At 41.0% G+C, this 21,210-nt stretch overlaps 1 protein-coding gene across 2 annotated transcripts; it reads left to right on the top strand.

Annotated features, from left to right (window-relative positions):
* The first annotated feature begins 1,139 nt into the window (after window positions 1-1,139).
* On the top strand, window positions 1,140-20,777 carry atp8b4 (ATPase phospholipid transporting 8B4). Of its 2 annotated transcripts, none has more exons than XM_085282487.1 (29): window positions 1,140-1,254; window positions 1,482-1,606; window positions 1,935-1,996; window positions 5,920-5,978; window positions 6,060-6,173; window positions 6,262-6,360; window positions 6,456-6,517; window positions 8,119-8,191; window positions 8,393-8,463; window positions 8,609-8,688; window positions 8,817-8,975; window positions 9,119-9,207; window positions 9,490-9,686; window positions 9,790-9,998; window positions 10,830-10,873; window positions 10,962-11,127; window positions 11,209-11,397; window positions 11,580-11,695; window positions 11,816-11,980; window positions 12,064-12,175; window positions 12,256-12,361; window positions 12,518-12,659; window positions 13,038-13,221; window positions 13,907-14,130; window positions 15,013-15,096; window positions 17,124-17,357; window positions 17,470-17,608; window positions 17,688-17,818; window positions 20,065-20,777. In XM_085282487.1, exons 3-29 carry the CDS (start codon window positions 1,963-1,965, stop codon window positions 20,374-20,376), a joined length of 3,594 nt encoding a protein of 1,197 aa, XP_085138613.1. In that variant the 5' UTR covers window positions 1,140-1,254; window positions 1,482-1,606; window positions 1,935-1,962; the 3' UTR covers window positions 20,377-20,777. The 2 variants fall into 2 exon arrangements, with proteins under 2 accessions (XP_085138613.1, XP_085138612.1); XM_085282486.1 differs by having other exon boundaries at window positions 17,124-17,369.
* The last annotated feature ends 433 nt before the right edge of the window (window positions 20,778-21,210 follow it).

The raw sequence follows: 21,210 nt of genomic DNA, 5'->3' as shown, positions 1-21,210 counted from the left end.
ACCGTGTGATGTCTGGGGAATGTTTCCAGCATCTTGTTGAATCTAAGGCAACTCTGAAGGCAATAGGGGATTCAACCTTGTACTAGCATGACATGCCATGACACGCACCTGTGACATAAGACTGGTAGTACTGAACTCTGTTTGTTGCAACTAACCCTCATCTGAGAACGTATCTATATTTGCTATATTTCAGCTGAAGGACAGTTTCACTGGTGCCTCTGACAGAGCATTAAAGTGTATTGTTCTTACATATATGAAAAATGTTTGAGGTATTTTTATTGAAAACAGCGTGTTTTTAAAAACAATGAGAACGGCTAACGTAGGTGGGGGACTGCTGTGCTGAGAACTGCATAAAGAGTGGTGAGAATGACTTTTCTGCTGTGAGGATTGCATCAAAGTGATTGAGAAAAACGGTACTTTAGATCCCAGAGAAGATACAATAACACAGAGTCAGAAAGATACTTACAAAACAGGAAATAAACTTGACACAAAGCCTGTTTACTAAAACCTGCTAAATTTTATTATTACAATAAAAAGAAGAAAGAAACTGATTTTTTTTTAAATGCAACTGTAATGTTAGGTCTTAAAAATAATTAGGTATTAAAAACAATGAGATGAAGTTGGACAATAAACTAAAAATATAATGCAAAGTATGACTTGAGATTTTTTTTAAACAGTCACTTTTAATCTTTTTTCATTTCTTTATTGCTAGGTTTATTTATTGTCCATTGTATTCATCTTTTTTTATGTATTTTACTGACCTTTTAAAAACTGGTATTTCTTCTCGTTTAACGTGTATTTTCTGTGTGTTATTACTGTCCTTTAACTGGAAAGCACTTTTGTCAACTATGTTGTTTCTTTTAAGTGCTCTGTGTAAGTGCTTTCCTTCGTACTACTAACTACTGGAAAAAATGCAAAGGTGGTAAAGGCAATAAAAGCATCTTAGATTAGATTTAGATAATTAAAACGAGGCTAGTGTTAAACAACAATAGCACTTATTATTGTTGGCTAAGTTTGGAAAAAGGTTGTTACCTTCCTGTTTAGCTCTTTTTCACTTGGTTGCCAAGGTGGCACGTCTGAAAAGCGTACCTGCGCCACACAGTAAACATACTTCTTTTTTTCTATTTGCCAAGAGACTGGGCTGAGTAAGAGAGAGGGGGAGAGAAAGAGGTGTTCATTGCAGCGCACACTCACTCACTTCTACTTCTCCCAGAAGAAGAGGGCTGTAGCTTCATCACCATGTCGCGGTTCTTGGTGAGTGATCGTCGGCTGATTCCTGCTGCCTCGTTATTTCTCCGCTCATTTGTTTCAGAAGAGCGGGGCTGCTGATGGTTGCCTGCCTGCACCATCCTCACAGCCCACGTCCTGTTTTCTTTATTATTATTAGCAAGCTTCTAACCGCAACAGCGACATCAGCACCATCACCACAGCTGAACTGCTTTTTTGTGTGTGTGTTTTTATCTCTGATGATTTCTGTTCAGGAAGAGGCGATAGGGTCTGCTTCGAAAAAATCAGCGGAAGGCGCTACTTGAAATAAATGGTCGCGGGTAAATAACAGGATACATGGAGATAACACAAGTCTGCGCCTGTGAGAAACCTGTGCAAGGTAAGAAGTGGATAAATGCGGTCACACTTCACCGTTTGTGTTTTATTCTACGCACAGATAGAGAAAACTTCCATAAAGACAGGCCCCTTCTTTTGAAAACAAAGAGCCTAGATGTGCACTTCAGCCAGGGGTTACACCTCACCTGGAAACCCCAAGGAGACACAGTCCACTGAGGATTTGCCTTCTGCTGCTTGCACCTGCAGTTTAAAAGCGCCTTGATAAACAGTCACATGTAATGCCATTATGGTGCATTTATTGCTCTTTCCTACACCTCTGCCAGTGCAGGGTTTATTGTTTGTTAAGCCTGGGTCCTCCATCTGCCTTTCAGGGAAATCCTCGGGAGGTCCCAGGAGAAGATGGAGACATTCTGGAGAAGAAAACCTCATGTTGGTAAGACTGATTTGTAGTTGTAATTGATTTCTTTATAACAACATTACAATACATTCCACAGTGAGGATGTCTTAAAAGTAGGACAAAAATGCAGTTAAACTGTGAGGTTTCAGGCAGGCGAGTTGCACATATTTTTTTTTTCACATAAGTGTTGTTGTTTTTTTACTTTTAAAAGCAGAAGGCGGAGCTTGTGCCTTCCTCACTTCGCAGATGTTCTCTATGGTGCAGTGCTGCTTTGGAAAGATGGGAAAGATGAAATCTGAGGAAAAAAAGAGTGTGCACTTTAATATAACTTGTCTCTTTCTCTGTGCTGGTGTGCGCCTACGCTATCTGTGCTCTTCATGTGCTCTGTGTATGCAGATTGCATGTTTGTCATCTGCGGCATCCTTGAGCGCAACATTACACACATAACGCAAGGTGACCTTATGCTCCTTGCACTTTAGATGGGATTTCAATTCCTCAACAATAGGTGTAATTATCCTTTTAGGAAGAAAGATGTGGCATTGCTAGCGAGACAGCTCATCTTAATGCTTCCCGTATTACTGTTAGAGTCCTCAGAGTGACTGACTACCTGAAATATTTCCTGAATCATTTCACTGTAAGCTGTTCAGACTTGCATCTCTCTTTAAGTCCACTGAAATTCCCTGAAAATAAAATTGAAATATTTCCCTAATTATATGCTTAAGCAGACCAAATGGTTTGAACAATAGTGGCCTCCCTTAATAATTAAGTATCATAGTAAGTGATAGCAGGATGATCCCAGCTGTCGTGGTAGATGCTCTATCCTTTTGCAGCTCTGTGCGGGTGCGTTATGCATAATTCAACAATGTTTTAACCTTGTTTGGAAACAGCAGATCTGTCAGCGTACATGCTCTTTCGGGAGCGGCTTTGTGTGAAAAGTTAAAATGCTCTGATAAATGATCTCAGCATTTGCGGGAAATACACCGGCTCTTGTTTGAGAGTCAACATTTTTCACATCGAGACTGATTAGAAAGGGTGACCAGACATATTAATGACCCTTAATGCATTGTGTTTATGTATGAGCCATGAGAAGAATGTCAAAGTTGGGAAATGAAGTCTTCAGCTGTTGGGTAAGACGGGCAGGCCAAGACAAGGTGTGTTTGAAGTAGACGCACGCAAAAAGGCATCATTTGAAACTTTATCAAGTTTAGAGGTTTGTAGTTTCACTTGGCAAGTGCTCGATCCTGGGCGGAGACGCAAATCCCTTTGGGGTGGGTCAGGAAGGACATCAGACATTAAAATGCTGCCAAATCAAATATGTAGAGCTACCTGCTGCTGTGACCCCTTGTGAATAAGGGAGCAACTGAAAGTAGCTTTTACGAAGTCAGCCTTTTTTAATATGCCATGGTTAATCCCTTTATCCCTCTATAGATGTCACAAGTCTTGCTCATGAGAAGCATGGAACGCAGGATGAAAAGATGAGTGAAACTGCATGACAATTTCACTAAGAAGTGGTAGAGAAGGGTTTTTTGAGCTTCTGAGAAAAAAGGGTGTGCACTTTAATTTGATAGATTAGTTAAACATGTTGTATCATGTTGACTGATGAGCTTTTGAGGGGCTGGTAGGATTTTATTTCATTTTGTCAAAGTAAAGGCTTCCCTTTTCTCGTTTCCACCATCAGTGTGAAGCTAAGTGAACCGCTAGCGAGTTTTACATTAACTTACAAGAGCCTTTCTAGTCTTCTCACTTTACAGTTTCCAAGTGTGTTGGAGTAGCTGAATTTTTGCAAAGGAGTTTTTGAACTAAACTTTGCACAAAAAGTAGGGAAATTTGTGTTTGGTCAATTATTTCTTTGTTGTTACAATTCTGCTTCTTGTCAATAAATCTTATATCATTGGGAAGCCTGTTTATTGCCAGATTTGTATTTGCGGGTTGAACAGCAGAGTTGAATGTGTGGGTTGTGCCCACGAAAAACTTGCCACATCTTCTCTGCCTATGCCAAACAGCTTATTCTGCTATTGACTCTTGTTTTGAGCTTCTGGTACAGGAGCATAGATCCTGCTACAGGGGTCAGTTGGTGTCTGCTGCAAGCATGCCATGATTGACTGATGTGCATAGCGCCCGTGCCACTGGACAATTTCAAGCCGGTGTTCCACAAAAACAAGTTGCACCATTATTTGGAGTGAGCCCTTCAAATTTATGACCCAGTTCTATATAATAGGGAATGTGACAAGCTGGAAGTGGGCTTCCCAAGAACATAAGAAGACTGTTTCCTCACCCTGTCAGCACCCTGTTGGCAGTCTTCCACAGATTTGCAATCAAGGTTTTCAGGACTATATGGTTAAAGGTCTCTACCCGGACAATCTGGAAAAGACCTCACTACTAGAAAAACAAGGCTTGCCATCCTTGGAGGCATTCTCAATGCAGAGAGATATCAAGTTGAAATCGTGCAACTAGTGGCAATCTCATATCTCCACAGTCTGGGACTGAAGTCTGTCCTTCAAGATGATAATGGGTCTCCCACAGATTGGGGTTTAACAGAGACTACCTCCAGAATTTGTGAGTGGAGAGGATGAAATTACCTGTCTGCAGTCCTGACTTCAACTCCATTGTGGGATCAGCTTGGGTGTGCGCTTCATCCCAGAGTGACCAACACAACCACACTGGCTGACTTGTGAAAAATGTTGGTTGAAGAATAGACTTCCATCCTGCAGTGTGAGGAGAAGGTGCCAGGCTGTTGTGGCTGTGTCCTTCCACATCATGCTACTGAGGCTGCTGAGAATCAATAGCAGAATAAGCTGTTTGGCATTGGCAAAGAAGAACTGGCAAGTTTTTAATGGGCACAACCCACATACTCAACTCTGCTGCTCAACCCAGCTTGTTCTTTACAAATGTGGCACTATTTAAAGGGGAATAAACAGCCTTTCCAATAATATAAAATCGATTTCCCAGAGCAAATTTTTTTTTTCAACAAAGAAGGTGTGTTTGAATCAACCAAACACAAATTTACCCACAATTTGGTGGGGGTGCTCCATTCAGCCTATAAAATTTCTTACAAGTACAAGATTTATTTGGAGCTAAAAATAAGGATGTCTGTTTTAATACATATAAAGATATGAATTAAAGATCTCTCTCCATCTTTATCCCTCAATGAAGCTCTTATTCAAAGTTTAGGAAATAAGACTTAGAACCTTATGTAGATATAGTAATCAAAGAAGTTGCTAACAATTTAATGGAGAAATAATTAAAAAACATGTGCTAATCAAAGAATGACCTCTTCTTGTACCAGCGTGAGAGTGAGCTCTCCATTGTAAATATAGTCAAACTTTTTTTTAAAAGGAGGTTTTATCAACCACAGTCAAGCTTACTAAAGCTTAACTAAAAGTGGGACATTGCAACATCACGGGGTTTGCTGGCTTGATCATGTAATACTTTGTGAAATACTGCAATGTAGGAAAAGGTTTCATCATCCTTATCTTCAATAATCACCACACCAGAGGAACATGCTGGTGCTTGAAACAGTCTTTTACTTTGTCTCTTCATAAATAAATCATCCTTTTATTTGCAGATAAGTGAACCGAGACCTCTGTGTCCCTTCTCTTACAATAAATAAAGAGCAAAAGAAAAAAAATCAATCTAAGACAAATTACTGTGTTCATCTTGAGAATAAAAAAAAAAAAAGAAAGATAAAATACACAGTTATGAAACTTTACCCTAAGCTAACTAAGCTTTCTTTAGGATTTTGCTCTCATTTCAAGAGGTGATTTGGAAGGAAAATAAATGTTAGGGCAGTCTGAAAGGAAAAAAAGTATTTTAGGATTTTAAACGGAAAGAAATATAGGCAAATGGTCAAAATCTCATATTGATGTTAAATTTGTTCTGCTATGTGTGTGAGAGGCAGACTTTAGAATAAGGAGCTCTTACTTTAAGTTCTCCTTTCCTCTGTGTTGTCTTCTCTGTAGAGAAAGAGCGCCGCGTGAAAGCCAACGCGTGGGACTACAATGACAGGTTCTCTTATGCCGTAAGTTACCTGCATTAAATTTGCTTTAAGTGTTGGCTGTGGGGTTTCATCGGCGCTGTTTCTAATGATGTGAATCTTCAGGATAATCGCATCAAAACCTCAAAGTACAATATCTTCACCTTCCTGCCCATCAACTTGTTTGAGCAGTTCCAGAGGGTGGCAAACGCTTACTTCTCAGTGCTCTTAATACTGCAGGTAGGAAAAAGTGCTACTGATTGTGTCATTAAACTATAATTTGATTGATGTAGGAAACAAAGAGGGCTAATGCAAACTTTGTTCACAGCTAATTCCAGAAATATCCTCCCTGTCCTGGTTCACAACCATCGTGCCTTTGGTTTTTGTGCTCGTGATCACGGCTGTTAAGGACGCCACAGATGACTATGTTAGTTTCATTGTTTATCTCTTACAATTTGTTTGAATGCTATTCTTTTTACGTCTCTTCTTCAAATTTGTAACCCCCTTTTTTAAAAATTTCAGTTCCGATACAAGAGCGACCAACAAGTCAACAACCGGCAGTCACAGGTTCTCATCAGAGGAAGGTACTCTATGACGTTGTCATTTACACACCCAGTTCTGAAAAAGTTGGGATGTGTATGTAAAATGTAAATAAACAGAATGCAATAAAAACCGATCAAATGTTTCAGCTGAGAAAATATTTAAGAGGAAACTTTAAGAAAACAAAACAAGACGGTGTCGAATTTGATGACAGCAACAAAGATAAAAAGGTTATGACGGGCTGTGTTTACAACTGTGTAGCATCCACTCTTCTGTTAACAACAGTTCATAAATGTCTGGGAAGTGAGGAGTCCAGCTGATGGACTTTCGGGAGAGGAATATCCCATTCTTGTCAGCTTTGTTGTATTTTTCAATTCATAATGCGCCAAATATATGAAATTAGTGAAAGGTCTGGACTGCCGGCATGCCAGATCAGCAACCCAGACTCTTCTATTATGATGTCATGCTGTTGCAGCAGACCTTTATGTATCTTTCAGTCCTTCTGTTGCCTTTCCAGATGTGAAAGCTGCCAGTTCTATAGGCACTGATGCGCTGCCATCAGAGATGCATGCTTTTGAACTCAGTGATAACAAGCCGGATGGTCCCTCTGCTCTTTAGACCAAAGGATGTGGCGTCCGTGTTTTCCAAAAATAATTTCCATTTTTGATTCATTTGACCAAAGAATAGTTTTCCACTTTGCTTCAGTCCATTTTGAATGAGATTTGCCTCCAAGAGACAGAGGCGTGTCTGCTTCGTGTGATCGAGCTTTAACCTGCATTTGTGGGTGATACGGTGAACTGTGTTCATAGACAGTGATTTCTGGAAGTGTTTCTGAGCCCACACAGTGACCTCCATGAGAGAATCACACCTGTTTTAATGCAGTGGCATCTGAAGGCCTATAGATCTCAGACATACAGTATTGATCTGTGGCCTGGAGATTTCTCCAGATACTCTGAATCTTTTGATGATATTATGTGTGTAGATGATGTTAAAGTCTTCACAACTTTATGTGGAGGAACATTATTTTTAAGTTTTTTGTTATTTTTGTACTTTGGTCAACCTCCGCCTGTCTTTACTTCTGAGAAACTCTGCCTCTCTAAGATGTCTTTTCATGTTACTGACTTGCTGCCAAATCAAAATCTTCCTCCAGCTATTTCAGTTTAGCACCACTTACCTCTCTGGCCTTTGTTGATCACATCTTAAGTTTTTTAAAGACGTGTTGCTGACACTGAATTCCAAAGAAGCTAATATTTTTCATGAAATACAAAAATGTTTCAGTCAATCCTTTATTTACCATGGGCACCTTTGAGCACTTATTAAATAACTGTAACTCTGTTACTGTTTCTGCTGGAGACAAAAGTCAAACTGTTTCAGAATGAAGAGAAGACATGCTTTATGGGGGGATTTGGTGTATCGTGGTAATATGAGACATTAATAATGGACTGCTGTCTTAACATGGACAGGAAAAATCAGGTCTGCTTAGATTTTACCATGTGCACTTCCCATTTTGGAATCATTGCATTCTGTGATTATTTACATTTTGGGCAGCGTCCCAACTCAACTCTGGAATTGGATTTGTAGATGCTTTCCTGCAGAGGCTACATTTACAGCTATTCCTAACCTTTTGTGTTTCCTGTTTTTCAAGTTTGCAGAATGAAAAATGGATGAACGTTCGAGTAGGGGATATCATCAAACTAGAGAACAATCAGTTTGTTGCTGTGAGTAAAGCATTGCTACGACACTGTCACACTACATGCTAGACTGTAATATCAGCCTTTTAGATTAACATATAGTAAAGAAAATAGGTTCTTTTGGGAGAAATGGGGCCAGTTAAGTGCTGTTGCAGGTTCAGTGATGCAGAAATTGATTTATTGCCTTTTTTTCCACTGCTGAGTATTTTGTATTGGATTCACACACAGGCAGACATCCTCCTTCTCTGTAGCAGTGAGCCTTATGGTCTGTGCTATGTTGAGACTGCAGAGCTAGATGGGTAAGTTCTGCGCAAGGTATGAAAAGTAAGATGGGAGCAATTGCACAAGACATTCATATGAGCACAAAAAGTGCATGCGTATATTTAATTTGACGTTTAGCAAAAATAGCCAACTTTTCTTTGTCTTCCTTTTTCTTCCCTCCAGAGAGACCAATCTAAAAGTCCGTCAGGCTTTAACCGTTACCTCAGATTTAGGAGACATTTCTAAACTGATGGACTTTGATGGTGAGATGATGCCAAAGTTTTTATTTTCACATTTTCTCTCATTTTTGTCTACTTATATCTAATTATTTGCGACGGTTTGATCAGTCATGGCTGACGAATCTTTTTCTTTTTCTTCCTTTGTTCCTCAGGGGAAGTCATTTGTGAGCCTCCAAACAACAAGCTGGATAGGTTTACTGGAACATTATACTGGAAAGGCAATAAATATCCTCTGGATAATGAAAAAATGCTTCTGCGGGGCTGTGTACTCAGAAACACTGAGTGGTGCTTTGGAATGGTCATATTTGCTGGTAATAGTTGCTTTTTAATGGTTTTATTCTCCACATCCATTAGCTGCGTCTATATTTTTCTTCTTTGCCTCGATGGAAAGGTCACGGACAGTCTTATTAATATTCTTTCAACACTGACAGTTGTTTGCACATCTGCCCAACAGGCTCACAAACCAAACTGATGCAGAACTGTGGAAGGACGAAACTGAAAAGGACCAGTATCGACAAACTCATGAACACTCTGGTTTTGTGGGTAGGCTGATTTTTGTAACTCTGCTTTGCATTTTACGATGCTAGCATGGGCTGATGATTGTGGCTTAGTTGGCTATTTTATAGGCAGCCGTTCTAGTTGTAAATAAATTGCATAAATGATAAATTTCTCTTTAAAAGCTGGCAGTCCAGAGTTACATTCACTGGTTTTAAATGTCACATTTTGTGCCTTTTACTACAGATATGCTCATATAAGCATATAAAACATACCACTTTATTTGATGCATCTTTGGGAACAAAATATGTACTCTTGTCTTTTTTTCAGATTTTCGCCTTCCTTATTTGTATGGGAGTTATTTTGGCAGTTGGACACACTATTTGGGAAACGTATGTCGGCACAAACTTCAGAGTGTTTTTGCCGTGGGACACGTTCCAGATTAGCGCTGTGTTCTCTGGATTCCTCACCTTCTGGTCCTACATCATCATCCTCAACACTGTTGTGCCCATCTCGCTGTATGTCAGGTAAGCACCTATGCAGTCGTTGTAAAAGTCATTTTCAAATTAAGCCCGTCACACTGACTAGGAAGTTGGTAAATAGTTGTATTGCTCAATAAAACTTCATCAGTGTGGAAGTCCTGCGACTTGGTCACAGTCACTTCATTAACTGGGACCGGAAGATGTACCACAGCCCGATGGGCACTGCAGCCCAAGCTCGCACCACCACCCTGAATGAGGAGCTGGGCCAAGTGGAGTTCATCTTCTCTGACAAGACAGGCACGCTCACCCAGAACATCATGGTCTTCAGCAAGTGCTCCATTAATGGACAGATGTATGGTATGGAGCTTTAGTACTACATCGGGTTAAAACACTGGGCTAATTAGCCTCTCAGTTAAATTGGGCTACTCTTCAACAAAAACTGCTGAACAGTTAAGCATGGGACCTAAATGTTTTTTGCTTTTTTTAGTTTGTTCACCCTAAAATGTTAAAATTGTTTGGTCAAATTTACTGTAGCAGACTTCGGGGGTAATGCTGGGAGCCAGGTCCAACTACAGAGGCAATTACTTCTTAATCTTTGACAAAATAATTAATGATAAAGCTCTCGATTGTTCGCCTTTCCCACCACATCTCCGACTTGTTCGGTGTTTATAACCCAGTTAGAGCTATCTCCCTTTAAGTGTTCCTAGAATCAGATCCAAGTGCACTGAGGCTGCTTTCGTTTACCGCGCTCCTGTTCTTTGGAACCAGCTACCTGCTGATCAGTGATCAATCACATCTGCGGCTACATTCAAAAACAGGCTCAAAGCCTTTTTTTCCACACAGGCCTTCAGTCAATAGCTGAGTGCTTGTGCTTTAACCCCTTAACGCCTATCATATTTGAAACATGGGTTTTTGAGACTTCTACATCATTAGTGAGTGAGATCTTCCCTCCCCTCCCTTGAAAAGAAATAGATTGCATGATATGTTTTTCAGCAATAAATAACAACATTTTTTAAAAACTTGAATTTTCTGGCAATTATTTCATGGTTCAGGCTTTAAGGGGTTAGGGGGAATTGTAAACCTGCAGAGGTTTTTATGTTTTTCTCTTCTTTGTTAAGCACACTGTGTTCACTTATAATCAAATGTGCTATATAAATAAAACTGCCATTGTTACTTTTATGTTTTTAGGTGATGTCTATGATGAATTTGACCAGAAGGTGGAAATTACTGAGGTGAGCAGATTGAAAAAAGCAGAAATTCTTTCTCTTTCTAGTGAAACAGATGTGACACAATCATTGCGCTGGTGCTTTAATGTCTCAGAAAACAGCCTGCGTGGATTTTTCCTTCAACCCTCTCTGCGACAGAAGGTTCAAGTTTTACGACAGCAGCTTGGTTGAAGCCATCAAAATGGAGGATCCTGCAGTGCAGGAGTTTTTCAGGCTGCTGGCTTTGTGTCACACTGTCATGCCAGAGGAGAAGAGTGAAGGTAAACATACATGATCCAGAAACTGTAGCTGTAATAATTCAAATAACTCTGATTCACTGATGTGTTTATGTTCAAATGAAGGAAATTTGGTGTACCAGGCACAGTCACCTGATGAGGGAGCGCTGGTCACTGCGGCGCGAAACTTTGGGTTTGTCTTCCGGGCGCGAACCCCAGAAACCGTCACGCTGTGTGAGATGGGACGAACCGTCACCTACCAGCTTCTGGCCATACTGGACTTCAACAACGTGCGCAAGAGAATGAGTGTCATTGGTTAGGTCTTCACTTATAAAAGCAACACACAAGTAGTCATCATGAAACTCTGTGGACAATAATTACGAAATAGCAGCACGAGGCAACATGTCTGATTATTTTGTATCTACTGACAATTTAGTTGACAGCCAAATAATCCATGTTTTATTTTTCCTCTTGCTGTGCTTTGTCTTGTTTGATAGTGAGAAGCCCAGAAGGCCAGATTAAACTCTACTCCAAAGGCGCTGACACGATTATTTTCGAACGTCTGGATCCATCCTGTGAAAACCTCATGTACACTACCTCAGAACACCTTAGTGTAGGTGTTATCGCAGTGGATAACATAATGTCTCCTTTGTAAATAATTGCGCTGTGGATTGCAGATTTAATGATTTATTCTCTTAGTCAGATGTTTATTTTTCCATCGTTTTTCATGCAGGAATTTGCTGGGGAAGGGCTTCGAACATTGGCTCTGTCCTACAAAGACCTCGATGAAGATTATTTTAAAGTTTGGATGAAGAGGCTTCTCTTTGCCAGCACTGTAATAGAGAATCGCGAAGATCAGCTTGCTGTCCTTTACGACGAGATTGAACTGGGCATGAAGGTAAAATTGACATGCTTTTGTTTACACTCCTAAAGCAATCGATCGCATTTAGTCCTGCTGACTCACTGCTGACTTTGTTGAAGCTTCTAGGAGCCACGGCGATTGAAGACAAACTTCAGGAGGGAGTTCCAGAGACCATCGCCTGCCTAAATCTAGCTGACATTAAAATCTGGGTCCTTACAGGAGATAAACTAGGTACCTGTGAATGATGACTTTAATATTGGCTGGATTGTCTGTGGAAAGATACACGACTGTAAACTGTTTAATTTCATTAGAGACAGCAATGAACATTGGCTACTCCTGCAACATGCTGCGAGATGACATGAATGAGGTGTTTGTTATCTCCGGCCACACCCTGCAGGATGTGCAGCAGCAGCTCAGGTGACACATTTTTTGCATTTAATTCACATTCAGGGTGGTATTCTTTGAATATTAAATGTCCCATTTATAGAAAGTCTGTGGATTTAAAATGCTAAAAAGCCTTCTTGAAGAGAATTCTGGTGTGATTCACTTTTACTGCCTTGCATCTATCCTCAGGAGCGCCAAAGAGCACATCCTCGGCCTGAGTTGCGTGAGCAGTGCAGGACATGTTGAGAAGACGGATGCGTTTGCAGACGATTCTGTGTTTGAAGAAGCTATAATTGCAGAGTATGCCTTAGTTATCAATGGACACAGTCTGGTAAGATAACAATGAAAAGTGGTTTCACGGAGACTGCCTTTAATTAAATGCTCATTTTTACTTCTGCACTTGTTTTTGTTTTGTTACTGATGCCCGTTGGTTTCACACTGTTTGCTAAATGGCTCCGATGTTCTTTGATGAGTCTGCTGCGTCTGTGCCTGCTGCCAACTGAACAAAGTCTACAATAAGCTCTGCCCTCGGCTCTATTACAGGATTTTATTAACATCATTTTGCACGCGAGCTGCTCTCTTGCTGTGCCCAGGGCAGAGTGCGTGATGCACACAGGGATGTTGCTTAGTGTCCCCTCCGCAGGGGGTTGATGTTACACCGCGGTAATGATAGATTTAATAGGTGTGGTGTGGGTACTCTGCCCTTCAGGCTCACGCTCTGGAGCCCCAGCTGGAGCACATCCTGTTGGATTTGGCCTGTCTATGTAAAACGGTGATCTGCTGCCGCGTCACGCCGATGCAGAAAGCTCAGGTGGTGGAGCTGGTGAAGAGGCACAAGAGAGCTGTCACCTTGGCCATAGGAGACGGAGCCAATGATGTCAGCATGATCAAGAGTAAGTTTCAGATCATCCACGTGTGGCGTGCATGTAGTATGTATTACTATTACAAAGTGAAGTATAACATTTACAAGTAAACACTTGAAAAGAAATATCAGGAATTCTCAAGAAAATATCACAAACTGATGTGGATGCACACTCTTCTGCATCCAAGGACTCCGTTCACGTGTGTGTAGAGGGAATTTTCAGCCTTGCCAGAGGTGACAAATTAAAGGAAAAACCTGAGGGGAGCTGGAAATTCTGTTATGCTTCGAAGGGAAATTTTGCTGGCATGGTTAAAGATCACAGGGAGCACTCTCTTGCAGGATGAGAATGCCCACATCCACAGGGCACAAGGATCAATGAAAGATTTTTATAAACTTTGTGAATCATATTATATGAATTAAGCAGTCAAACTGCTGAGTACTTACTCAGTTTGTTCATATTTTCTGCTTAACAGATTTTTTTGGGGTATACGATACAATAGTGAAATTACCTCCCTTACCCCAACACCTTACAACCAGCCACACACTGCGTAAGAGGCTGGTTGTAAAAACATTTCTTCATTTATAAAAAAAAACTCAGTCCAGACTGTTATTTAACAATGTTTGTGAATATATTTCCAGAATCTTGTCAGCTGTTTGTAATGACAAATATTTCAGTTATGAAGGGCATTGCTTCACACACTGTGTTTCTTACTCAGCTGCTCACATCGGTGTTGGGATCAGCGGACAGGAGGGGATGCAGGCTGTTCTGGCCTCAGATTACTCCTTTGCCCAGTTCCGGTACCTGCAGAGGCTCTTGTTGGTTCACGGACGCTGGTCTTACTTCCGCATGTGTAATTTTCTGGGATATTTCTTCTACAAGAACTTCGCCTTCACCCTGGTGCACTTCTGGTACGGTTTCTTCTGCGGCTTCTCAGCTCAGGTAAGAAAACTGTAATGAAGCCTTCAAGCATATTTGAAGCTTTTTTTATGTTTGTGTTAAATCAATTATGCATGCCAACTGTCAGGTCTGGTTTTGTGGTGAGGTCACGGAGGCTGACCTCAGGACCACTGGAGTAAATGTGTCTCCTTCTGACTCTGTAGAAGCCACAAGGCCTGTCAGGAGTGTCTTTTATCTAATTTAGGAACAGACCTAGTCCATTTTGTTCCTAATAGACTAAAGTTGAAGGAGATGTGTTCACTTTGTCTGGAAGGAAGAGTGGTGAGCAGAAGAAATAATCTAAGTGTTCCCTGCTGGAGGACAGTCTTCACAACCGGGGACAATACAGTCTGTCAAACCTTCTCCTGGTACACCAGCACAGACAGGCTTACCTGTGTAGAGTTTTCAAAAGTAGAAGAGGCAGAGCCTTCAGCTATCAGGCACAACTATGCCAGGCAGACACCCTCTCTGCTTTTAAGGTTTCTTTTAAAACTTTTACATAGCTCTTAAAATTAGGGATGTTTCAGGTGATCCTGTAGTCATGAATGTATAGGCTCAGACTGCTACTGTACTTGATTCAGACTGCCTTTGTTTAGAATAAAAAGTGAATGTTATGTACTTTTATACTTATTGTACCATAGACTCTAAATAAGGTGAAACCAGTGAGCTATTCCATGTCACTGACTTTCATCCATGTTCTTCCAGCTTGTGTTCAGTCTTGTTTTCCTTGATGCATCTGTCCTCCTCTCTGCTCTGATCTTCCCTTTGTTCTCTCCGATATTGAGCTGAAAGAAATTTTCATGCACGAGACCTCTCGCTCTTCTGAATGTTTGTGCTGTATGGTTGGAAAAAACCCTGCTCTAACAAAATGTCCACTTTCCATAGACTGTGTATGACCAGTGGTTCATCACCCTCTTCAACATTGTCTATACATCGCTGCCAGTACTAGCGATGGGACTTTTTGATCAGGTGATAATAGCTCTTGTACAAAGTTAAAGCATACTTAAGTTTTATTTCAATGTGGCTATGCATATTTTAAAAATTTGCACAAAAATCGAACTTTTTCTTATTTCAGTAATCTCTCTCTAATGGTAAGCTCCAGAGCCGTTTCATAGTTTAATTTTGTTTCTTCTTTTCAAGATACTGTCAAGTCATTCAGGTGAATATTTTATTACTGTTGACCTCTTTCACTGTGTCATGATTGATAAACCCATCAGACGTACCTAAAAGTCTAACCCTACAGTAGGTTGTAGCTTAAATTTAACCCATGCGATTAGCGTTCCTAATCCCAATTTACAGTGGCTTGCAAAAGTATTCGGCCCCCTTGAACTTTCCCACATTTTATCACATTACAGCCACAAACATGAATCAATATATTGGAATTCCACCTGAAAGACCAATACAAAGTGGTGCACACGTGAGAAGTGGAACAAAAATCATACATGATTCCAAACATTTTTTACAAATAAATAACTGCAAAGTGGGGTGTGCGTAATTATTCAGCCCCCTTTGGTCTGAGTTCAGTCAGTTACCCATAGACATTGCCTGATGAGTGCTAATGACTAAACAGAGTGCACCTGTGTGTAATCTAATGTCAGTACAAATACAGCTGCTCTGTGACGGCCTCAGAGGTTGTCTAAGAGAATATTGGGAGCAACAACACCATGAAGTCCAAAGAACACACCAGACAGGTCAGGGATAAAGTTATTGAGAAATTTAAAGCAGGCTTAGACTACAAAAAGATTTCCCAAGCCTTGAACATCCCACGGAGCGCTGTTCAAGCGATCATTCAGAAATGGAAGGAGTATGGCACAACTGTAAACCTACCAAGACAAGGCCATCCACCTAAACTCACAGGCCGAACAAGAAGAGCGCTGATCAGAAATGCAGCCAAGAGGCCCATGGTGACTCTGGACGAGCTGCAGAGATCTACAGCTCAGGTGGGGGAATCTGTCCACAGGACAACTATTAGTCGTGCACTGCACAAAGTTGGCCTTTATGGAAGAGTGGCAAGAAGAAAGCCATTGTTAACAGAAAACCATAAGAAGTCCCGTTTGCAGTTTGCCACAAGCCATGTGGGGGACACAGCGAACATGTGGAAGAAGGTGCTCTGGTCAGATGAGACCAAAATGCAAAACGCTATGTGTGGTGGAAAACTAACACTGCACATCACTCTGAACGCCATCCCCACTGTCAAATATGGTGGTGGCAGCATCATGCTCTGGTGGTGCTTATCTTCAGCAGGGACAGGGAAGCTGGTCAGAGTTGATGGGAAGATGGATGAAGCCAAATACAGGGCAATCTTGGAAGAAAACCTCTTGGAGTCTGCAAAAGACTTGAGACTGGGGCGGAGGTTCACCTTCTAGCAGGACAACAACCCTAAACATAAAGCCAGGGCAACAATGGGATGGTTTAAAACAAAACATATCCATGTGTTAGGATGGCCCAGTCAAAGTCCAGATCTAAATCCAATCGAGAATCTGTGGCAAGATCTGAAAACTGCTGTCCATCTAATCTGACTGAGCTGGAGCTGTTTTGCAAAGAAGAATGGGCAAAGATTTCAGTCTGTAGATGTGCAAAGCTGGTAGAGACATACCCTAAAAGACTGGCAGCTGTAATCGCAGCAAAAGGTGGTTCTACAAAGTATTGACTCAGGGGGCTGAATAATTACGCACACCCCACTTTTCAGTTATTTATTTGTAAAAAATGTTTGGAATCATGTGTGATTTTCGTTCCACTTCTCACGTGTGCACCACTTTGTGTTGGTCATTCACGTGGAATTCCAATAAATTGATTCCTGTTTGTGGCTGTAATGTGACAAAATGTGGAATACTTTTGCAAGCCACTGTATACTTTACACTCATCCGCTTTAACTGACCATTTGTCATAAAACTGCTGCAGAACATTTCCCCCATTATCCTCCCATCATTTATTTCTTATTAAAATAAACAAAAGAGTCTATAATATCATACTCATGCTTTGTTTGTTTTCTAAAGGACGTCAATGACCAGAACAGCCTTCGCTACCCAAGTCTGTACAAACCCGGCCAGCAAAACCTTCTCTTCAACAAGCGTCAGTTTTTCCTGTGCACCCTGCAGGGGGTTGCCACGTCATTCCTGCTTTTCTTCATTCCCTACGGGGCTTTCCCTCTCATGGTGAAAGAAGACGGCTCCTCCTTTTCAGACCAACAGGCGTTCGCCGTCACCATAGCAACATCCTTGGTCATTGTTGTAAGTGTTCAGGTGAGACTGTAAATATCACAAAATACTGCCAAAACAGGACTGCTAAATGAAAAGAGGGTCTTATTTTTATTATTATGGTTTGATGTACGTCTGCTCCAAGATCGGACTCGACACGCACTACTGGACTGCCGTCAATCACCTCTTCATATGGGGGAGCCTGATGGTGTACTTTGCCATATTATTTGCAATGCAGAGCGACGGCTTATTTGGCATTTTTCCGAGCAGCTTCCCATTTATCGGTGAGTCTGGTTCAGTGTGGCCCGCGCAAGAAAATTACGTTGATACGAGAAAATTGCATTTCCTTTTATTCCTCCTCAGGCACGGCTCGTAACTGTCTGTCAGAGAAGAGTGTGTGGTTGGTTGTTCTGCTCACCACTGTGGTGTGTGTTATGCCTGGCTTAGTCGTCAAGTTCCTCAGAGTGGATCTTTTCCCGACGTTGACAGACAAGGTACAGCAACTGCAAGTTTACTCAAAATACTTTATTGAGACATTGTAGATAGTTTACAAAAAAAAGGTTAACGCAAGAGAAGTTTGTCAGAAAAAGACCCCAGATTTGATCAAATTTGCCACCATGATTCTGGATGGAGCAGTGGATCTTTTTAAGACTAAGACACAACATGAGATCAGCAAGCCACTGAACATGGGTGGGCGGGGCAGCAGCCTTCCACCTTACCAAAATGGCACGTCTAACCGAGAGGCAACCAGAGGACAGCAAATGATGTTTTGCCCCGATAACATACTTATCATCCTCCCCCTCTGTAGCAAAGAGAGCAAATAGGGGGTTAAGAGCCCGTTTCAGGTCAGTAGCCTTGTTCAGAGTACAAAAAACTCCTCCCGAAAATGTGTGAAGGCAGGGCAGGTCCAAAACATGTGGGTGTGATTGGCATCATCAGACCCACACCTATTACAGCGAGGGTCTAAGCCAGGATGAATCTTAGATAATTTGGATTTAGATAAATGGGCCCTATGAACTACTTTAAATTTTAATAGGGAGTGGTGAACGCAGAGTGGTGTGGAATTTACCAAATGTCATCTGACATAGATATACCCAACTCTTCTCCCCATGTGGATTTAAGGCCTTCAGAGGGAGCTGAAGTTACAGCAACTGCAAGTTTGAGCAAGACAATGAACACTTGGTGGAAGTAACTATGTCAGTATAGTAAAGTATGAAGCTTCATACTTCAACTAAATTTAATAGGCAAATAGTACTTCACTATATTTATCTGACAGCAGTAGTTAATAGTAACTCTCCGGATTAAGATTTTTTTACAAAAAACCCCAAAACAAGCCTACTGACAATTATCCGGTTGTTCATAAAAAGTAATAACTAAGGGAAATTCCAAATAATAAATAGAAATCAGTGAAGCATATCCTCCCTATATCCTCTCTAGACTCCTTAAATTAATCTGTAAACCAGCCTCTACGACTAAAACAAGTAGACTTAAGAATCAAACCAACTGCAGCAGTAAAATGCTGTTTACAGTATTGGTAACCTTATACTTATCATATGAGTTTCTGCAGAATTAGCACTTTTACATACAATATATTGTCAAAAATATTTACTCACCGAACTAAATCATTGAATTCAAGAGTGCAATCACTTCCACGGCCACAGGTGTATAAAATCAAGCGCCTAGGCATGCAGACTGCTTCTACAAATATTTGGGAAAGAATGGGTCGCCCTCAGGAGCTCAGTGAAGTCCAACATGGTACTGTGATAGGTCCAATCATTAAATTTTGCCGCTATTAAACATTACACAGTACCTTCATCTGTTAGTTCTAACAAAGTTAATGTTATAATGTTATACATGTTATATAATTTTATAACAAAGTGGAAGTGATGGAAACAGCAACTCAGCCACAAAGAGCTAGGCCACGTAAAACGGAGCAGGGTCAGCGGATGCAGAGGCACATACTGCGCAGATGTCACCAACTTTCTGCAGAATCAATCGCTACAGACCTCCAAGCTTCATGTTGCCTTCAGATTTGCTTAAGGACAGTTTTTAGACCCTTGTGAAAGGCAGTGGTGTAACACACACTGGGGTGATGCTTGATGCTGTTGCCAGGAGAACAGCACTTATCTGAGGGTATAAATTTAAGTATAAAGTTTGGTGTTGGGTTTTCTGGTGTTGGGCTCAGCCCTTTAGTTCCAGTTAAAGGAACTCTTAATGCTTCAGCACACAAAGACATTTTGGGCAATTTCACGCTCCCAACTTTGTGGGAACCGTTTGGAGACGGCCCCTTCCTGTTACAACATGACTGCATGCCAGTGCACAAAGCAGTTTTATAAAGACATGGATGATCCAGTTTGGTGTGGAATAACTTGACTGGCCTGCACCTCCACCTGACATAACATGTTTGGGATGAATTAGAGTGGAGACTGTGAGCCAAGCTTTCTTCTCAAACATCAATGTCTGACCTTACAAATGTGCATCTGGAAGAATGGCCAAAGATTCCCATAAACATCGCTAAACCTTGTGGACAGTCTTCCCAGATAGTTCAAGCTGTTATAGCTGAGAAGGGTGAAGTGACATCATATTAATCCCTCCTTTTGGCAATATAGTGTATACTTTGGTAATAAATATTTTGTACGTTCTAAATTAGATTTAGGTCTTTGCTTTATACATTGGGGACTTTTTATATTTAATACACGTGTTGTGTATTTACACACTTTTCCATGATGTATTTCCGCAGGTTCGTCGTCTCCAACAGTCCAGGAAGAAACAAGGACCTCAGGAACAGAACCTGAGGCGAGTACGCAGGACAAGCTCCCGCCGCTCTGCCTACGCCTTCTCCCACCAACAAGGCTTCGGCGAGCTGATTACCTCAGGCAAAAACATGAGGAGGAGCACAGTCTCTTCACTTTGCTCCCCTGAAAGAACAGCACAAAGCCACAGCTCCAGCTGGATAGAAAGCATGTTAAAGAGGAAAAATGAAGTTTCCTGTGCCTCACCTGAAAGTGAAGGTGGAGCACCAGAAAGCAGCAACAGTGCAATACAGACTTGAAGCAAAAAAAGCACGGAGACTGAACTCGACGTTTAAGACGCTGCACAGAGTAAAGGGTACCGTATGCATGGATCCTGCAGACCAAGCACAATTTTGGGTGAATCTTTGCTCAAATCAGCTACACAAATGTACCTCAGTTATTTTTGTTTTTTAAAGTGTGAGTTGTGCGAACACTGAATGTTATAAATGCCAGCCAAAACATAATTAAACGAAGGAACCACTCCCAAACGAACAAAGAAACTGGCAAACTCTCACTCTAACACTCATGACAATATTTGCATGAATTGCGAAAGTTAAAGAAACATTTATAGTTGCTCAGAAATAACCCAGTTTGACCTCAGTTTTGTACCATTATAATGGCATGTCCTCTTCTGATTAATAAAGACCTTTCAGTACTTTTAGCTGTTACCAAACAAACCTTTGTGCAATAAAAACAAACCCAGTTCCCCAAAAAGTCAGAACGATGTATAAAATGTAAACAACGGCAGAATGGCAATCACTTGCAAATCTCACACGCCCATAGTGTATTCACAATACACCACAGAAAACTTATCAGATGTTTAAACTCAGGAAACATTTGAAGAAAAACATTTGATTTTCAATTTGATGCCATCAACACATCTCAAAAAAGCTGGGACATGGCCATCTTTATCACAATGTAGCATCTGTCCTTAAACATCTGGGAACTGACCAGCTGCTGAACTTTTGGGATATTGTCCCACTCTAGTTTAATATATCCCAGAGGAGATGGCAGCGTTTCTAGATCGTGTTCACATTTATCGATGGCACAGTGAACTGTGTTCTCACACAATGATTTCTGAAACTGTGCAGTGA

Source organism: Mchenga conophoros, linkage group LG7 (genome assembly GCF_057382185.1).
Source record: "Mchenga conophoros isolate Kocher_MC1m ecotype Shallow Benthic linkage group LG7, M_conophoros_male_GT1.1, whole genome shotgun sequence".
Classification (NCBI taxonomy): Eukaryota; Metazoa; Chordata; class Actinopteri; order Cichliformes; family Cichlidae; genus Mchenga; species Mchenga conophoros.
The sequence above is the reverse complement of the archived record's forward strand: the minus strand, read 5'-3'. Positions and strand labels throughout refer to the sequence as shown.